Genomic DNA, 20,848 nt, shown 5'->3' with positions numbered 1-20,848 from the left:
AGTTAATTAACTTCATAAATTAGATTTGTATAATGCACACGGTATTGCTTGTGTTTTCAGAAAATTTGCCTCACGGCTTCAGCCTTCACCTAATGCATAGTCAGAAATGGCCAGAAGGAATCATGTTTTAATGTCATCTTTTCACATGTCAACAGTTTCCTAAATAATGACATATTTGTGAGGTTAGAATGTATGACAGCACATTAAAGTGTGTTACCAAAAAGCCTATTCACAAGTTGGGTTTTCCTTCTCCGTAATAATTATTATTAATGATGGTAATAATAATAATGTGAAGTACATTGCCATTATTATGCCAGTGTAAAAGTAACCAAAACATTTGGCTTTTCTACATTTGTTATTGCTTCTGAACAATAATGAAGCCCATCTGATCCCTTAAATTGTTGCTATATGGCATTTATTCTGCGGCCATCCCTGTTTGTTGTTCTCAGACAGGATGCTCTTAAAGCCTTCCTCTTTATTAAGCAGCTGATTTGCATGTGTTATATGTGAAATGGTTCCTTAGGTTTCTTTTCCCATTATATTTTGCCTGCCTTTGTTGAAGAGAATTTTTTTTTCTATTGAATTCTGTTTTGCAGTTATAGCATTCAGGTAAGGCTACAGCATCTCTGTATTTGTTCAGCTGCTTAGGGGAATTTTATGTTTCACTGCATGGATTCATTTTTTCTGTTCAGAAAAGTTATACTTGAAAAACATGATCTTAAAAGCTGTTATGAGAGGTGAGCATTATTTAATAGAATCCTTTAAGTGTGTTTTCTGTTTGGTTGGTTGGTCAGTTTGGTTGTTTTCCAGATCTGAGCAACATGATTCATGGAATATAAGTGTAATTTTAGTTCATTTTGTTCCTGCCTGTTGACCTCTTCTTCCAGAATCCACAATACATCCTTTAGAAAATCAGCAGAACATTTATCTGTGAGTTGTATATTACTCTGTATATAGAATTTAACTTATTTTCATTAAACCTTTCCCTATATCATAAATAAATGCTTGGTGCCTCCTAGCATCCTCTTCTTTTTAGGTATTCTCTTGTGAAGCTTTCAGGACAAAGCCAAGTGGACTTAAAGTTTATCTGTTGCCAGATAAGCGTTTTGTTCTTTAATTAGAATAATATAGACCAGATTGCTGTCAGACCTTGTGACAGGTATGTGTATTTTAAATCAGTATTTCAAACAATAACTGAAGATACCTATTGCTATGAAAGGTTGTATTAAAGTGCATCAACTTCCCAGCACACAAATTGAAGTTTAAAAAAGATGACTTGAGATACTTCTGCTCAAAAAATAAAATGTTCTTTTATCAATTTTGTGGCAAGCCCACTAGCTAATAGCTTGCAAATTGCTAAATTGTCTGAGCGGTATGCCTTGTCTTGTTTTCTTCTTAACTATGACATTAGCAAACAAGGATGAGCTCATCTGTATTGTGTGCATCACAACTCATCCAAATCTGAAGGACTTTCACTGCTTTACAATTTTCTTTTGGACTGAGACCGCACTTTATTTTTTTGTGCCATTTGCTACTCAAACTGCGTTGCATGTCAAAAATCTCCACCACAAAGTTGTCACATTTCTATTACTCTGTTTTCCACTTCATTAATGTGCACTAGTATCTTTGTACATACTATTGCATTTGTCTTAGGTTTTTAGGAGAAAGGGGCATTATCATGACAGGCATTATATCTGAGCTGCTTAATTTTTATTTTTTTTTGTCTTTGATTATTTGGCACATTATGAAGTGTTAATTTTTGCACTCACTGAAAGGTGTAAGCAGATTTACAGGAAGTTTAACCAAATCTGTAGAAATGTGGCTTTACGTTTGTCTGACAGTATACAGCAGATGTTCTGGCTTTTCTAGAATGTGCAAACGTCCAAAAGACTTAAAAACTTGCATCAAAACGTTTGTAAAGGCAATGTGATTTTAGTGCTTTTGTTGCAGGTTCTTTAAACATTGTCACTCCAAACTCTCTGAACAGCAGTGATAACCAAGCTATAAAATCATTCATTTGGATTTTGGGCCCTGATATTCCAAATTTAAACACCAAGAAATGAATGCTCTTCAAAACCATTTTTTTCCTCTGTTTTGGGACTGTATTTGGTATGTCACAATATCCTGTTCGGAGCTTTCTCGGGTATGTCACAATATCCTGTTTTCCACATGGATGCATGTAGTACAGACCTTCTCTCCCCAAAGATATCCTTGCACTGTTGAAAACAGCAACTAAAAAGTCTCATGAAAACATTTGGGGTATGCTGTGAAATTTTTTGTTTTGTTTTTTTTAATTCAAAGGCAGACAGACCATAAGACTTCAGAAAAGTCCTGCTACTTTTTTGATAAAAAGTAAATAAGCTGTAATTGATGTGTTCATTTCTCAGAATTTCTAAATCCATGAAGTGTATTTAATATTTTTGTAACGTATTTTGGATATTCTGTGTTTAGTACTTTGGGAAAAGTATGTACTTCTGCATTAAGGCAATTTGAAAAACATTTGGTTCAATTTGGCCTACTTTTCTAGCATTAGATTATTGAATTTCATTGAAAGCCAACAATCTAATGACAGGTATCACCTGAACTGTAAAAACATGAAGGTGCTCTAGTCATTACTGGTAGATGTTTTGAGACATGTAAAACTTCAACACCTATTACTCTGGCAGGTAGGTGGGCTTTTATGTTGGTTTGGTTTGTTTTTTTTCTCTCCATATACCTTAAATTAAAATGATCCTAAAGACTCAGAGAACATTAAATGCTTTACCTTGTGTTTTTCTTAGTCATATAATTGCTTAAATTTGAGGACTTGTTTCTGTATAGGTAACCAGAAATTACTTGTATAGGAGAAGTCTCCTATGCCATTTAAACTCCTAGCACATTGTGTAGCTTATAAAAAAACAGTCTGGGTAGATATTTTTTACCTTGTGCTTTTGGCGGGGGGGGGGGGGGGGGAGATTAATTTTTGTGTGATTGAAATGATGAAAACCTCATTTAAAACAAATTAAGGAGTATTTTGCTGAACTGATTTATTTTTCTACAGCAGAACTTAGCTTAACCTTTTATTTCTCGTGCAAGAATGGCTTTGAGTGTAATTTAAACTGTCAAATGACATTTATCAAATGATGGCTTTGCCCTGTAACAGGCAAATGTCTTCCACAAAATCGATTAGCTGCTGACCTCATCCACCCTTTTCAGACCCTTCAAGGTAGATTTCAAAGAGTTGTAAAATAATCACTTCACTTTCAGTTTATACTTCAACACAAGGCGTTTACTGTCCTGGTAGCGATACTGCATGTTCCACATCTGGGGAGAGGAGGATGTAAATGCCTGCCCGTAGCTCTGCCTGTCACCACCCGGCCCGTTGTGCTTTAACCGAAACCCTTACGCCTTGCAAAATAGGAACAGCTTTGGAAATGGCTTTTTATAGGATAATAGAATGAATAAGATTAAGAAACTTTATCTTCTAGATGATAGTGCTCTAGTAATCAGGAAAATGCTGTTTGGTAAGACCTGCAGGGTGTTCAGTTATCAAGAAGGTGCCGGAAGAATGAAGGATAACAGTATCCTAAATGTGAAATTTTATACCCCAAACAGTTTTCCTCTGTTGCGTTCTTGTTCTGCAGCCTTGTTTTGTAAGAGCAATCCATTAGAAGCCGATAGGCTTGCTTTTGCAAGCATTGACCCACCGGTACGTGAATTAACTGTGCCTTTGAAGAAGTCTGTGGCCCTGTCAAAATGGTGACTCCTTGTCTGAACAAAAAGTAGTCTGATATTTTTTTCTCTTCAGAGCTCTGTGTAAGTTTCCTTGCCAAAGAAGAAACTGAGATGCAGAAAGCAAACCATGAACATAAAAATCTCAGAACTGCTGGTGGTGTTGAAAGTTCAATTCTATTTTTAGACCTAAATAATTTATTTCTTCCAAAGTCTCTTCTACTCCCACTTCTTCCAAAATCTTTGTTTAAATCACAAATTTGTGAAAAATGCACTTGACTTTCTCTGAGTAACAAGCCAATTGTAGCTTGTTTGTCTCAGCAGTTAGACTGCTGTGAATTGGCTTTCAGTTCAGAGAGCTGGGAGATAAACAGAGCTGAAAAGAAAGTAGCACTTCCACAACTTTAGCCACATCCAGCATCCGGAGGAGCAGATTTTCGTGTGTGTGAAACTGCCAAGACCCATAACTGCAATTGAGATGTTTTATCAAGCTGTTCTGTGTGAAAACACCTCATCCCCCTCCATAGGTTCAGCCAGCGAGTTTGGCTGGATGATATGTTAAATTAATAAGAAACAGTATCTATGCTGTATATTAAAGCTGAGATACTGAATACAGGAAACCATGTACAGAATGAAGGCTTTAAATAGGAAGAGAGTTTCAAAAGGAACCACTAGGCATTGCTAAGTAGTCTGCATGTGATTTCGGATGTGCTTGGGATGAAATTTTGGACATTGATGTACGTTGCTTCTTTGATTTTGAATGGTTATTTGGGTTTGGGGTTTGTTTTTTTAATTAATAATACCAGCTGAAATGTGTTACACAGGTTTCTTGCTGCAGCATCATAGTGATAGGCATCAGCTTGTATCTGTTGGAGAACAGGATCATTGTTCTGGCTCCTCTAGCTAAATATGCAATATATGCTGTAAATTGCCTTTATTATATGCTGCTTAAATATCTCATTGTCTGCTTTGCATACAAGCAATTTATTGCTGCTTATGTTCTGACAGAATGAAAACTAATGTTTAATTATGCATTGCCCTAGTAATGTGGTGTTTAGGGTGAATGTATCTGAATTAAATAAGGGCCATTAATAATGCCTAACAATTTATGATATATTCATTGCGTGATTTCAAATCATATAAATTAGAGAAGCTTATTTGAAATGTCACAAATATAAGATGGCTTTGTGGGAACACTTCTCTGTGTGCTAATTTCAGAATCATTACCAGCTGAGTCTTACTATTTATTCAATGTCCAGTAGGCTTTTATTATTCCCTTATTTGCAGTTTAATTACAACCTCTGTTTTCCTGACAGTGTGAATTCAATCCTAAACCTGCAGGAGCAAAATGAGTTGCAATCAGCCAGTTTTTGCCTGAAAGCCTCCTTTCGCTTCGGCCCCCTCCCACCTGCCATGACCGAGCCACAGCTCTGAGCAAATCTCTACAGCCACAATTTTTTGTACAAAGTGTTTAAAGGGGCGATGCCAGTCTAAGGCTTTTTAAATTGTTCTTCCTTAAAGCTCGTAAGTTGTGGGGGATGTCTCCATCTCACATAACCACCAATATCACAGAAGATATTTGAACAAATTACTTAAAGGGAGGTTTCTGGGTCACTTATTAATATCTTGTGTGCATGAGTTTACAAATGTTATTAATAGGCATGAGGCATTATACATAATATGCATGGTTACTGTGCAACTAAAATCTTAGTCATTTATATTTAAAATAATCCATTCTCTAGGGCTATTATATGGGATTTAAATTCCTCAAAGATATAGTAAGCATTGTCTGTTTCAAATAACAAGACAAACTGCAGCAAAACTTTGCATTGGCAACAACAAATCAGGGCAGTTAAAGGATGTAGGTTGCACGACTAGAAGAACTTTCTCAGTATGATGCACATGCATTTATTGTAGAAATGCTGTAAATGTGGGTTCTCTTAGAAGTAGTTGTAATTAAATGAATGTTTGATCCTGAGACCTCAGCAACAAGTCAGTCCTCTGTCCAGTGAGCTCTTTCTGCTTCATTTAGGCGTTGTGATTCTCTCTTGAGGGAAATTATTTCTTGCTTATGATTTTGTTACATTCAGAAGCACTCCTTAGAGGAAAATGGGTATTTCTTATTTCTTATGTAATTATTACAGCTATTGTAACACAGTTTCTGTTGTAATTGGGAATACTGAACTTAAATCCTCGCAGTCACATTTCATTTGCTATTGCTAAGGGAGCTGGCTGTATTTAATGGGTAACGTGAAGAGATGCACATAATACTTGGCAAAGGTATCACATGCATCTTACTTAAAATATTCTGTCACGCTTGACTTGCAAGCACAGAAAAACAAACAAAATTTTCATCTGAAATGAGTTGGAAGGCTCAAAATGTCTTCTTTGTGTTTCATATTTAGTGTCTTTCAGATGTGACTGTTTCTTTACATGGTGATGGCAAAGTGGAGAATTGATCCCTCTGACCTTTTCCTTTTCAAGAGCTGTTTGGGGGGGAGTTTGGATTTTGTTTCTTCTCTCCGCCCCACACCACACCGTAACCCCCCACCCCCAATGTGGTTCCAGCTTCCAGCAAGATCTAATGACATGGATATTCCTTTCTGTCTTGTGTGCACTTTCCAATCTGGCCTTATCAAATCTATCCAAAAAATGTACTATTGCACAAAGAACCAGATCTTACACTTGAAGGGTTTAAATTAATTAATGGCCTGTGCCGCTGGGACATGCCATTACTCAGCTGGTGTGCTATACCAAAGGTCATTTCTACTGTGTGTTCATCACATGCTTTTTTATTTTCCTCTTCTGCTAGAGAGGAATTCCCTAAAATATTAGAGAAATTACTTTTACATACCTCAGAGTTGGATGAATCTTGGGAAAAAAAAAAGAAAAAAGAATACAAAAAAAACAAACAAAAAAAAACCCCCAAAAACCCAAAGAAACCAACACCCCTCAAAAAAACCCCAAACCAAAATAGCCCAAACCTGCTCTTAGTCTGCATTTTTTTGCCTGATTTGGGGGGTGGGGAGGTGGGAGGAGTGTACATTCACATCTTGTAAGGAACTTCTTAGGAGAAGTATTTTGGAAATTTTGCTTAGAATAAAAGAATCTCTAAAGTATGCAAATATGAGCACATTTGGCTATGTTACTCTGTTATGTAGATGGCATTTGTAGGGCCTACAGGTACAATTAAAACTGTGCCATTATAGCACAAATTTAAATATTCACAGCATGAAAGCAAATCTATAGATGTATCCAGAGAAACTTTACATCAACAAATTGAGAAAGCAAATGCATGTAAAAATTTGATCAATGCCATTTTAATAATCTAAAATTCAAATTTGCAAGCAAACCTGTTGTTACTGTAGATGATTGAAGATGTATGAATTCAGCATTATTGACAGTATTCAACGGAAGATGTTCTTGGGATCGCTTTTGGTTAGAACGTACATGAATGTATCTTATCCCTCGTTCAGGCATGGAATTTGTTGTATGATCTGGCATTCTAAAAGAGTAGGTAATTCTGTATAAGCAAATCTAAAGTTTCATATCTCTGCGCAATATATCTACTTGTGCCTAGTTTTATTTGTACAACAGCTAGACTAGTTCTGCAGACTCATGAACCTGCCCTATGGTTTCAGAGTGAGATTGATGTACAGCGATATCAACTGTAGTAAAGAGCATGTGTGTTAGATGTAGTGATTTTCGATCAATGTTTTGTTATTTTATGTCGTATTTAATGAGGTGTCAGCATGATTTATTAGGTTTGTACAGCTGTGTTTTCAAAAATTTACTGGAGTTTCTTCTTTCTCTCCCTTTGGAAGGAGGAAAGAGCATTCTCCCTATAATTCCAAGGAGCAGAGCACATTCAGCCCATCCCAGACATCTTTTTATTTCTTTTCTCTGCTCTGCTATGTAACTGCCGTGCCTCTATCTAGAGCTTTTCAGGCTTTCCAAAGAAGCATTCTGTAAAGTAAATTCAACAGATTTTATCAGTTTTCTTGTGGGCTGCAGGGATCTGAATAATAAAAATGAGACATGCAAGGGAATGTTACTGGGACTGGAAAGTACTGAAAAGTGATGAGGCTGCCTGACCTGCGTGCTTCCATTGGTTGCTTTCCTCTGTTTAAGAGCTAAAAGGCTCCTCACTGTGTTCTTATTTTGTTTAACTTCAGTTCCTCAAAAGGTCATACTTGCAGTGAATGCAGTTTTTTCCTCCAATGTTTATAACCTATAGCTGCTTCAGTGAAGGTTTCTCCAAAAGCCTCTCTTAAGCAGGATAGCATTTAAAGGCAACTAACAGCTTCCTAGTTGGAAAACAGTGTTTGATAAGCAGTGCCAAGAGCAGAGGAGCACCCCTGTGTTGCTATATCCACCCCTAGTGTGCATTTGTATTCATATAGAGTGGGTTTTCCTCTAAACCCTGTAGAAAACTGCTGAAACAAAACATGCTCTGCATGAGCAAAAAGATTTGACCAGGTAAATTGAGACGCGTTACCAGGGTGTAGAGCACCGTAAGAACATAGGTAAAATGTATGTCATGGCTGTTTGGTGACTGTTGTAATGGGTATCTCATTCGTGATTTGAAAGCACCATTGCAAGCTAACAATTCTCTGCCTTATGTTTATCATGTTTCAGTTAAAATTTACTAAAATAAGGGTAGATTAATACATGCAGTAATAAAAACATGCCTACCACCTAGGTAATGGTAAAGTTGTCTTACATTTTATCATAAAGATGTGGTCAGAAGTGGATTTCAAATAGGTATGAAAAACCCTGTTCTTGAGAAGACTGAAAATATTTATTTCAATGCTAGAAAGAATAGATGGTCCCCATAAATATAACAAAATAAGTAAAACATTAGAACTTACTTCTCCATCTATTTCTAAGCAAAAATTTAGCTATTTAAATAGTTTGTCTGACTTGAACAATCAAAAAAATGCCTCAATGCTGTGACTTGCAAAAACTCGGCTGAGTTCTGCACTAGTGTAAGAAACAAACCTCTGCTTATTTAGCCCGAAGTGTGTGCGTTCACGTGTAAGCAAAATTTCACTCTGTTTTCTGTGAATAGTTCAAGACACAGGCATGTAAGACTACTTCGTAAGCTGCAAAGGTAAATAGTAATTTGAAATATAGAATTTGAATTATCTTCTGAAAGCGTAACTTAATTGACGCAACAAGAACATTGGGATTAAAGACAATTTTGCTGGCATCCTCACTGACCTTCCATAAAAAGTACACTCCAGGTGTGCTTTGAAGCACTTTTTTTCCTGAAAGTAGTATAAATATGGAATGCTGTTTCTTCTTTTCCAAAGTGTCAATCTTGTGATTGAATTTAATATGGAAAGAATAAAACTGCTTTTGCATTCTTCTTTTGCTTACACTAACTCCCAGGACCTATACACAAGAAATAATAGACTGAATAACATTTTCGTAATTAAGACACATGCAGCATCTTTGCAAAGACATCAGCAACTAAATATATTCTGTTTTCTCTAGATCAATGAACTGAGCCATGTTCAAATCCCTGTTATGTTGATGCCAGATGATTTCAAAGCATACTCAAAGATAAAGGTGGACAATCACCTTTTCAACAAGTAAGTACAAGTAACAATTCTTTGTAGAAGTGGATAGTGGCAGTGATATTTTTATGAAGTACTATGAACTCTGTTATTTTTCAGTTCATGGGAATGAAGTTTTGGTGATTAAGTTAATCCTGCGATAAACATAACCATCTGTGCTGTTCTGAAAAGCAACAGCAAGGGCTGCTGGGTAGTATTTTTCCTCCGTATGATTTATTATTGCCTTATTAGTATCTTACATATCGAAGGCGATCCTTTCTTGGTGTGATTATTTATGGCTGATATAAGCATTTATTTGGGTATTTTTAAAAACATAAATTCACATGCATGTACTTTTTATTAAATGAAATATTTGAACAAGAATGAGAATTTAAAGCATATGTCAAAGCTGAATAATGTTCAGCTTTTTATGATCCATAATACAAAATCATACCAATCATATAGAAGCTCCAAAATTAAGATTGTTTCATGTAATATCTACGTCTCTCAAAAATAAAATGCTTCATGAACAGTATGTACAGATAAACAAAACTGTTAATACTGTTTTGTGTATAACCTGAATTTTATTCAAGAATATATTTCGGAAAAGGAAGTATTATGCTACTTTGGGTCTTCTGTTCTGTGGCAAAGGTCAAAATAACTTTTCGCACATCTAAGTCTGAAATTAATACTAGGATATTAAAATTAGTCCTGTACTGAAAGAGTCAAATCTTTTTTTAAGCTTTGGTACTGTCAATACTTTCTGGTGTCACAGACAGTATAGTAATTCTTGTATAATTCAATCTAAGATTTCACCTTTGAAGTAGTTTTAGGGCAATGGGAAAGCATTCTTTTCTGCCTTTGAGCTCAGGTTCCAAAGTTACCAAAATATAGTTTGTGTTTATTTCATCCAGTTATGTTGTAGCTTGTTAGAGACAAATATGTATAAATCCATTCAATATTGTAAAGAAAAAGAAAAGAACACAGTGAGACCAAATCTCACTGAAAAAAAGAAAGCATTAGAAGAGAGATTGTAAATCTCCTTGTCCTCTGTTTTGTATGAACTGAACAGAATTGAGACAGAATACTCTAGAGTTACTTATTACAAATGCAGGTGAATGAAGCTGATTTGGTTTTATATTCTTTCAGAGAAAACATGCCAAGTCATTTCAAATTTAAGGAATATTGTCCAATGGTTTTCCGTAATCTAAGAGAGAGGTTTGGAATTGATGATCAAGACTTTCAGGTAAGTTCTCTTTCAAAACGCCTAAACCAGTGGTTATACAGATTTTAAAGATTAGTAATGCTGCAGTTGTGAACAAGCAGGCCAATGTGCTGAAATAAAGTTCTTTTATTTTTTTATAAGTTGGAGGAAAACTAAGAGAAAAAGAAGGCATTCTTTCTACTCCTTCCCCACCTACAAGCAGAACATTTCTGTTTTCCTCTTTGCCTGCCCCAGCTGTCTTCTGGTTCCTACCCTCGGCTATCTTTAGTCCTCCGTGTTTCCCATTAGAGTACCTCCCAGTCATAAGCCATGTTATTAAAACTGCAGGGTGATACTTCTTGCAATAGGAAGAAAAAACAATGTCTGGACACTACTGACAAGAGATGCTATATTCAGCTGGGTCCCTTAGATAACAGTTGCTTCGATAGTGTTGTCTGTGTGAGATGTGGTTTCTGAAACGACCACAGCTTTTTTTTAATTCATACTCTTTTTGTTTAGAAAAGAGTGACCTGTGGCCTGCTAACTTCATGCTGCTTCATCGTGTCTCCTTTTCCCCTTGTTATGAGGATCTGGAGACAAATCGCTTGCATAAAGCAGATATAGCAAAACAAGAAATTGCTCTAGACTTGGCAGGGTTGTTCTTTGCAGTCAAAACTTCTTTCTGTCTTTGCAAAAGAAAGTTCTCAATGTCTGCTTCAGTCTGATTTGCCAATACTCACTGACAATTCCCTTTTCCATTAACTGTTCCTAATGTATACTGTTTCAGTCACAGGGGTAATTCCTTCTGCAGTCACGCTGCAAGATGTCCTGTCCTAAAGAGCTCTTGCTGTGTAACCCAGTGCTGCTTCCTCTCACGCTCCTTTGCTCTTTCAAACTATTTTGATGTGGGCTGCAATTGTATTTGGGCTGCAGTTGTATTTGTAGTCTGTCACTAAGATATATTAAGAGAAGATACTTAATAAATGGTTTCAAGTAGCTAAACAAATTGTACAAAATGCACTTGTACAGTTAACACTCCCATTCTTGCTACATAGAGCAGACTGAATACTGCAGCCAAAATCTACACCTAAGTCCTTCAACTATCCTTTTTACCAGTTTTCCCCTTTTCAATATGAAGCGATGTGTTAGAATGCATAGATGGGTTAAAACATGCTTGCAGGAGTGTAGATGGAGATCAGGTTATGGATCTCGGTACATGGCCACTGTAACATTGGTAAGGAATTTTGCCAGTAGGTGGAGAAAAGGGTTGGGTTGGGTTTTTTTGGTAGAGCTGTCGTGATCCTATCACATGATTTTTCATTATCCTGTTTACTGACAAACTGTTTAAGAGGAAATACTCCAAGACTCAGGCCAACAGTTGAAACAGTTATATCAAATTGCATTCCTGATTTGATTTTCCTGATGGACCAAAGAGGATCTTGTTGTTTGGAAAGTTATTTGATCCCTTAATATGAAGATTTCCTTTTTATTGACAAAAGAAAAGGATCAGTGTGTCAGAGAGGAAGGACATGTGGTTGCTCCTAAACTTAAAATTATGGTGTTGGCTCATGCTTGCTATCTTTTAGTAAATATATATTAGAAGACTGTCATTAGTTAAAAAAGTAGAAGTTGCTTTCATGTTAATGTTACATTCTCTGTGATTTAAAAAGGGAATCTAGTTTGACAAAGGGAGATTCACTGTGTATACTTTTTTCCAGATAATCTTTGTCTTCAAGGAAGTTATTCCAATGAATGTTGGTTAAAATGATTGCCTTATACTCAGAGCCAAACATGAATTGGAAAAAGCCTGTGCAGTATTGAGCTGAGGGAAGGCTTATGGAAGAGATAGCAAATAACTTTCTCTGGATAGTTTTTCTTATATAATGATTTTCAGGAAGGGAACGATTTTCAGTTGTGAACAATGTCATTCCCATTATTGAGCAAGATAGGATTGGTTTCAATAAATAAATCCAGTTACCATGTTCATTAGTCAGACACATCAGTTTAAATCAGGAGGAACATTCATTTAGAATGTTTTTGTTTTCAGAATGTTCTGCAGATATCCTTGATGAGTTGTTTCAGAGGGCAGATAGTGCTTACTCATAAGGAAAGACTAAAAAAAAACCCTACCTCATGAAAAGAATTTGGTAGTGTATGCTCTAATTGCTAAGCTACACTCATTTTAATTCTTGACACTGTATTATTCACTTTGTACAGTAGTTTTGTGGACTGCTTAACACATAGGCTTAGTTCACATACGGAATGGTTAGTATAGGGATCTTGTCTTACAGAGGTCTCCTCTTATCCCTGAAGAGAGATTTAAATCTCATACAGTTTTTTTCCTACAAGTAGTCTGACTTCAGAGTCAGGGGAATTCCTTAAATTGTATATGGTTCATGCCTTACAGGAAGCCATTTCTAGTAATGGCAATTACAATTCCTATAACGGACTCCCTCCCTTCACATAGCCAACCAACTCCTTTTTTGAGGCAGTTTTGGTAATCTGTACTACATCTGTCTGTCTTTCATAGCTAGCTGGGCATCTCAGAGACATTTTGATTAGTACTGAACTAGGATTAAAGTTTCATGGACATACATGTGTGGTTGCTAATACTGAGTGGGGTTTTTTGGTGATTCATTCTTTATTATGGACAGCAATGTGGAAAACACAGTATGAAGTTAGTTAAACCTTGAGCTTTATTCAAAGGTCGCCTATAGAAACTTGTTATGACAAATTAAGTCTTCAATCTAGATTAAGAAACTTTGTTCTTATGTCAAAAAAATCTTTTATTAGATCCTGATCTTCCTTCTTGGTGATCACATATTACTAAGATACTTATTGCATCAAATTAAAAAATGGTCTGGCTGGTTTTGCTTAGAAAGGGGAACACAAGTGATTATTAGTTAGTATGAATCAAAATTGCATTTGAATAATGGAGAAACTTTAAAACAATTTTAACCACTTACACAGACTATAAATTGTCAAAGGCAAAGAGATTATTGTTCTGCTTTGTGCTGTTGGATGTTACAAGTAAGTACATATGGATCTCAGACTGAAGATGATTTTCAAAGTGTCAAAGTAATTCCACAAGCCAGAGCATTAAATAATGACAGATTTTGCCTTGATATGGTAAATTATCTTGGTCTTGTATTTTTGTTGGTGTCTTCTTATTTCATTGAAAAAGACTCCTTAACTCTTGAGATCCATGTAACATTGACAGGAAAATACTTGAGAGCATTAACTGTTCCTAGCAGAAAAGAAAAAAATGGATTAGAAAACAGATGTCAAATTAAATTCCTCACTGTAGATCTAAATTCATTTTTAATTTCTGTGTTCCCCCTCAGCTTTAGACATTGGTTTTGCAAAGGTTATTCTACAGAAAGACCTCTTTTTTTCCAAAATATATGGAGTAGCTGTTGTAACTTCGGAGTTTCTTTTCAACTCGGTTGACATAATTTGTTATAGTACAAAATCCAAGAGTACAATTCTGTCAGAAGAATTATAGAACTAGCTTCTGTAAACTGCAAAATTATGAGAGATTAACAGGCAAGCAGCTAGCTTAACGCCCCCCAACAAACTCTAGAAAAATAGGCTCTACTACTGTTACAAATGCTTCTGCTGCTGTTGCTCTGGAAAAGGAAACTTAACTTTACTATGCTCCAACACATCTGTTCTTGCTTAAAGTTATTGCTGAATCCTACATCTGGATTCTGCTAGGCAAAAGAGGGAGACTGGGTTCTTGCCCAATAAAATACAATTGCTCATACCAGAGGGCACCAATGTCCCCGTGTACCTAATGAGACTTCTACTGGGGGATGGGGGTGAGCACAACTGATTTCCCTTAAAGTTTTAGTACTTAGTGTAATAGGAGACATGCTCAGATCTGACTTTGCCTGTCTGCTGGAGCAGTTTGTAGAGGTTCTCTGTACAGGACAAAGAATTCATAAAGAACTTTTAGCAGATGGTCTATAAGTTCTTTTTAATTTAGAGATGCTTATTATTTCTCTGTGTGCATTTTTCCTTATAAAAGATTAAAATCTAAAATGAAAATTGAGAATTCCTGCTTTTAAGCAATTTCCCTAATAAAAAACCATATGAACTCAGTATCTTTCATTTCTCCTGACATGGGTGTCTCCTTATGTTTCGTTATCTCTCACAGCTTTCTATACAGACAGATTTATAGTCCAGACTCTAATACGACATCAGGAAAATAATGCAAATTCTAGGTCCATTTTTCAGAGGTCAGCCTTTAATATAATTTTAAGTATCTAAACTTCAGATCACCTAAATTCTTGTCAACCTATTAATATTTTTGCTCATTTTGTGTGACTTATCCAATCCTAAGATATCATATTAAGAGCTTAAAAACTATTTTACAATCTAAGATTATACGTTTCTTCAGACAAATATTAATCAGAGCTCTCTGCTGGTGCTTCTGCACTGAAATTCATGCCTCCATTTATTGGCCCTTGGTCTGGGAAGGAATGAGCCACCTCTAGCATCAAACTACAGACAACAAGGTCAGCAATAAATATGTCAGCAACAACTATATTAGGAGTTGGATCTTCTTCCTAAGACATGATCCTTTCATTGAATGTTTAATTAAAATGCATTAAAAAATCCTGGAAGCAAGAACTGTCTTGAAAAGAAAATTCCTGTGCTGGTCATTTTAGCATGGTAGGTCTGTTAGTGCATGAAAAGTTCTTGAGCTCATCTGTCAGATGAGGTTCCTGTAGCGGAGTATACAGTGTGCGGATCCCAAATGGACATTAGCACCAAGATGTTCAGAACTGCTGACATCTTATTTGATGTGGACATAGACAGTAGTGATATTAAGGTGTTGAGACAGCTGTACTAACGAAAACTGTGGCATTTGTGGTCTTTCCAGCATGTAAAAAGTGAAGTTTTCAGTCTGAATGTTATGTTCTAGGATTTGGTGCTTTAAGTGTGAGCCCAGATAAGAATTTAGTGACTGTGGGACTTAACCTTAGTATGTATGGCAACAGAAATTTTAACCTCCAGTTTCTCTTAGTTTTCCCTAGAAAAAGCATTTAATTTGCTTTGCTTTCAGCAGTTCCTTGCCTAAACTAAGTATCATTCACAATTGGGTATTCAAACTAGGAAAAAAGTAGTTTAGCATGTGCTGGCAACATCAGAAAAATCAGCTGATAGGCACTCCCTGAGCTCATATGATGATAGCCGTTGAAAGTGAAGCATCAAGCCAAGCTTTGCAGGGCTGAAGAGGACAGGCTTCCATAAAAAGAGCCCTAACTCTTTCCAAAGCAAGTGCATGCCTTAAGCTGACAGCTCCAAATACAGACCTACAGGCTCAATAGGATAACTTGATTAAGGAGAGAATCACATGTTTTCTTCATTAAACTCTCATCCAACCAAGACAAGGAACCCATAACCTTTCTCCTGGAAGGATAGCTCAGTGCAAAAAAGAAAAAGTTGGTGTTTCACCTTCTTCTGTCAAAGTTTTTCATGTCTTTCACCACAGTAATCGCTCCCTGAATGCAATTTGCTTATAAACGTTCATAGATGTTCAAAGTGAGAGTGTGTACATCCACATCTTAACAAGATCATAGAAGGGACTCGATATTTCTGACGGGTGCACCACAGGACCAGTGCTGTCCTGTTTTCATCTTTTGGAGGTCCCATCACATTCGCTGTAGGTCTCTTGTCAGCTCAAAAGCAGGGCTCTCAAGAAATTGTCATGCAGTATTGTCCATACAGCTGCCAAAGGTGAGAGGAGGTCATACCACTGAATGTGCTTGTAACATGTTACCATATGTAACATATGTACCTGTAATACCGTACAGGTATGCTTTGCTACATGCCAGACTTCTTAAGCACGTGTCACTGTCAAAGATCAGTGTTTCCTTATCACATTTCCTCATCAGTGTTTCCAGACGTGAACCTGCTCAATGGCAACGGTAGAGTGCACAGTGCCAGCATACGAAGTAAACCCAAAAGTCTTCCCTACCTGTCGCCATATGACAAAACCAGACATCTCTGGGTTTGGTGCTTCCGTTGTTACATTAAAACACTAGCGCTTTACTTCTCTTCTCTCTAGAAATCACTGGCAAAACGCTGTCCTGAACCATCCCAGAAGTGGGCTGCTTGTTTCAAATTCCAGCAAAAAAACTTGGAGCATCTATGTCCAGTTGTATGACACTGTGTCTCTCTGATATGCTTCTTAATCAGTAATCCAGGTCTAATTCATCCATAACCATGATTGCTGAGGTCTTGTAAAAAGAAAAAAAGGTTGGGGGGAGCTGCAGGCTTGTCTTCATGGGAAGCTGTGCATGGGCCAGGCAGCACCACTGTAACTGCTGTCACAGAAGAACAGCCAGACTGTGTGTATGTAATTCTCCAACAGTGATGAACCACTGCCAGGCTTTTACACTGACCTATGATTTCAGTCATCACAGAGCATCATCTGTGCACTTGTTTTTGCCTATTCGTTCATGCAGAGCTTGCCCAGAGGCACTCTTAAATAGCCTGGGATGTGATCTGATTTGTCTTTAGGGTACGTTGGGCTTGTGAAGCTCGTTTTCGCATTCCACGACTTTCGGATGAGATCACAGTACCAGAAACCGTTGTTTGCCTTTGTCCAGATATCGTGAAATGGGAAAGATTTAAATCAATGAGAAGCTGTTAAGCCAGTCAGTTTGAAAGATTACTGTTCTTCTGAAGCTCTCCGTGCTTTATCACCAGAATTTTCCTATTGCCCTTTTTCTCTTTTTTAGGAAAAGCTCTGACTCAATGACAATTTTTATTAGGCTCCCTTTTTAGATTAGTTACATGAAGTATTTGTATTACATCCAGCACATAGTTCACGTGTTCAAAGTTTCTAAAATATAATCTTGTCTGCTAAAGTAGCAGTTAGAAAACAATGACATTTACACTGGACGTGTAAGAGATTAGAATGAGCTAATTAAATTGACCTTTAAATCTCTCCACCCTCTTGGAGGCTGTGGCTAATCCTTGGCCTCCCACTGTGGAGATAAATATCCGTGCTGTGAACATTTTAAGCAAAGTGGGCAGAGGAGGAAGAGCCTCACCAGCAGTTCATCTTTGAAGAGGAGGGCAGTGCTTTGCCAGTTGTAAATATAGCTTGCAATTATGGAGGGAGCAGGGGGACAAGCTTTTCCTGTTCTTTAGTGGCTCTGCTCCATGTGTTTTCCTCACAAAAATGGTTTCTGTTGGAAAAAATAGCTCCAAACAGCTTAACTTGTTGCTCTTAGAAAAGCAAAGTCTCTCTGGAAATCAGTTTACTCTTTTTGATATTTGGTGTTGGTGTAAATAACATTATCAAATAATATCATTCGTGTTACTTTAAAACATTAGGCTGCTATTTTTATTGACCAATGTGCAAGGTAAAAATAGACTTCCAAAGGATAGAGCATTAGGTGGTGTTTTAGCTGGCTTCTAAGGACTCTTGATGATGCCTCTTACAAAGTATTTGCCTTGATATTTTGTGACTTTGCTTTTTAAAATGCCAATTATTGTGGGGTTTTATAATAAAAAATAAAAATTATGTAAATAATAGATGATTAAATGACAACAATCAAAATGTAGTTGTCAATGAGCAATTGACATTTCACATAGTGAAAACTTGCAAAAGATGCAAAATCTGTCCAAATGGCAAAGTGGGATAAGGACAAGGATTTTGTACAAAAACCACTTTGGTTGCCTGGCATTCTGAGCCTGTCCAGATGAGATGCCTTTTAATACAGTCAAATGAATAGCTATATGGATAAAAAGGAGTGCAGAACTACAGAGGTGAAGGATGTGTTCAGGGAGGTAGTAGCTCTGAGAAGGAACAAGAGGTCAAAGAGGACAAGAATTTAGTACTAGTGTGAGCGCCTGACTAGAAGGAGTGACTGCACCCTTGGGTGGATAAATTGGAAGGTATAAAATAAGACCAGAAAGAGCTCTAACTTTTTTTAACATCTGTTTAGTTTATACCTGAAGCTAATACTATATATGGTTTTGGTGCTAGTCATCTTAAAAAAGGATGTTGAAAGTTTGGATATAGAAAAAATACAGAAAAATGGCGTCAAAGGAATTTAAGGACATAGAGGATGCCTTGTGGGGGAGTGACAGTTTGACCCGCTGCACTTGCAAAATTTAGAGTTGAGAAGTAAGTAGTATGTGAGTATCCTTGCAGAAAAACAATACTAGATACTTCAGGAAAGAATAAATAGGAATGACCAGGAAAGGAAATAATTCAAATTCAAAGTTAGACTCACCTTTTCAGCAACACAAATTATTAGACACTAGAAAAAATACAGTGGCAAATCTTGGTCTTTTGAGGTTGGAAAAATCAAGACTACCTTTCTGGAAGTTGTACCTTGACCAAAACCAGAGACTGGAATTCAGTTTAGGAATGGCTGCATGAAATGAAACGGCTTCTGATGGGTAGCTGTTGTGTTGGATTCTAGTTTATGAAATTCTGTTGAAGGCTCCAGAAAAGCTCTTGTTCACTTCAAAGAATTGTGGATCATATCCGAAGAGCACCTGTGGAAAAAAACTTTTTCTTTACCTAATATATATTTATTGTAGGAAATAAAACTCTGCACAGATTGCTGAGAGTGGAGCCGCTGAGGGAAGAGAGTGGATATATAGTAAAACTAAATAACCTTTCAGTGAATTTGCTGAAGAGTATGCTGTTCTTGGGTGAAATGATGACGTGTAATGTAGGTGTGCCAATTAACTTTCTGTATCAAGTACTCTTTGGGAAATGAAATACTAGTAAGTGGTGTAGCTTTTACCCATTTATATTTAAAACTGTATTTTTATTTTATCAGAAGTTAATTCTGTGGTATGGGACAAATTCTTTGTGATTCGTAGCCTCTCAGCACCGAAGACCAGATGAGTATTTCTGATTGCCTGCTACTCAGTGCAATATAGGTGATATTTTTAATATTGATTTATGTAAAGGCAGTGAGACTTCCAGCCAGTAATTTCTCAGAAGAAAACTATTTGGGAGAGAGGAGGAGGTAGAAATTTCTCCACAAAAGAGAAATTTATCTAGTAGAGGTATCTCTGAGCTTGGCATGTTAAATGTGTCTTCAGTTGTATAAGTAATTACACAAGTAATTTAGTGTAGTCTTTAAATGACCTCATAAAAGTATTCACACTTTAAAAGTACAAAACCCTTTCTTTCTCCTGAGACCAAAAAAACAGCAGGCACAAGATTAAAACTTCACAAATGAGAAGTGAATGGGGAATTGGCAGAACATGCACACTCGGAGCGGGAGACTTGCAGTGAGTTGCTAAGTGAAGCTGTTAAGTGGAACAGGGTATGTGTGGCTGACAGATGTTTTAATTGTGCCAGAGGACCGAGGCACACCGTGGCAGAGTTGGAGAAGGCTGGGAAAATCTGAAGGGGACAGGGCAGTGTGACCCTCTTTTCTCTGAGTTTTGTTTTCACTAAGGCTGTAGTATAAGCAGGTGATTTTTATTAACTTATTATGACTAATGCTCCAACATTGTACAGCTAGATACGTGCTCCACTGGTTCCTGACACAATATGGAAGTGCTATGTAGTAGCAGTAAGCGAGGGTAAAATGGTTGTTAGATCATCAAACCTGTATCTTTTGGAGGGTAAGAGCCAGGCATTTTTTTGTCTGTGTCTGAAGGATGTCATCCCTGTTCTGGCTTTGTGGCTCATAGATCTGTGCTAAGTGAGGAGTGGCTCGTTTCCCATCTGTTCATATTCCACTTAGTCTTCCCCTAATTAAGAAGCAGCACCAGAGGGAATTCAATCTGGTATTTGCCATGATCTATCTCTCTCTATCTCCTTTCACCCTCCCTCAACCCTGCTTACATTTTCCTTTTGGAAAAGGGAGATGCTTGAGTTTCATTCTTTATTTCCTTCCCAGTACCCTACAGACGCCTCACCTAAGAAGGAGATACTGTTGCTGGGGACGGCAATGGGTCTCCCTTGGCTGAGTTTAGAGCTGAACAAGGAAGCAGAAGAAAAGCCATACACTGCTCTCTTTAGACAGGTTCAATCAGCTTTTCTTCCAAGGTGTTTGTGCACAGATGTCTATAGTACAACTTTACTCACTTTTTGTACAAATCATCACTGAAATGTATCTGTGTGTTCTGGCAAAAGTCATCTGGATCATAGGAGTGTTTTACCATGTACGGTCTCACAAAACTGCATTTGAGGGTAAGAAACGAGTCTATACAGTGCATCCGATAGCAGTCTGAACTACAGAGCAGTACAATTCAAATAAATGTGTATTTTCAGTCTGTCTGATGAGCACTACTGCATAACTTTCTTATTATTGTCTGCATTAAGATTAAGATGATTGACTTAGAAACTTGGGTTAGATAACCCCACAATAAGTTAAAA

At 37.0% G+C, this 20,848-nt stretch overlaps 1 protein-coding gene across 3 annotated transcripts in view; it reads left to right on the top strand.

Annotated features, from left to right (window-relative positions):
- The window catches only part of PIP4K2A (phosphatidylinositol-5-phosphate 4-kinase type 2 alpha), a 115,952-nt gene that overhangs the window by 54,195 nt on the left and 40,909 nt on the right, over positions 1–20,848 (top strand). For all 3 annotated transcript variants that reach the window (XM_030009201.2, XM_030009200.2, XM_041122165.1), the window contains exons 2-3: positions 9,211–9,308; positions 10,422–10,518. In XM_030009201.2, coding sequence (XP_029865061.1) covers positions 9,211–9,308; positions 10,422–10,518 — 195 coding nt within the window. The remainder of the gene's footprint in view (positions 1–9,210; positions 9,309–10,421; positions 10,519–20,848) is intronic.

This window comes from Aquila chrysaetos, chromosome 3 (assembly GCF_900496995.4).
Source record: "Aquila chrysaetos chrysaetos chromosome 3, bAquChr1.4, whole genome shotgun sequence".
Classification (NCBI taxonomy): Eukaryota; Metazoa; Chordata; class Aves; order Accipitriformes; family Accipitridae; genus Aquila; species Aquila chrysaetos.
The sequence above is the reverse complement of the archived record's forward strand: the minus strand, read 5'-3'. Positions and strand labels throughout refer to the sequence as shown.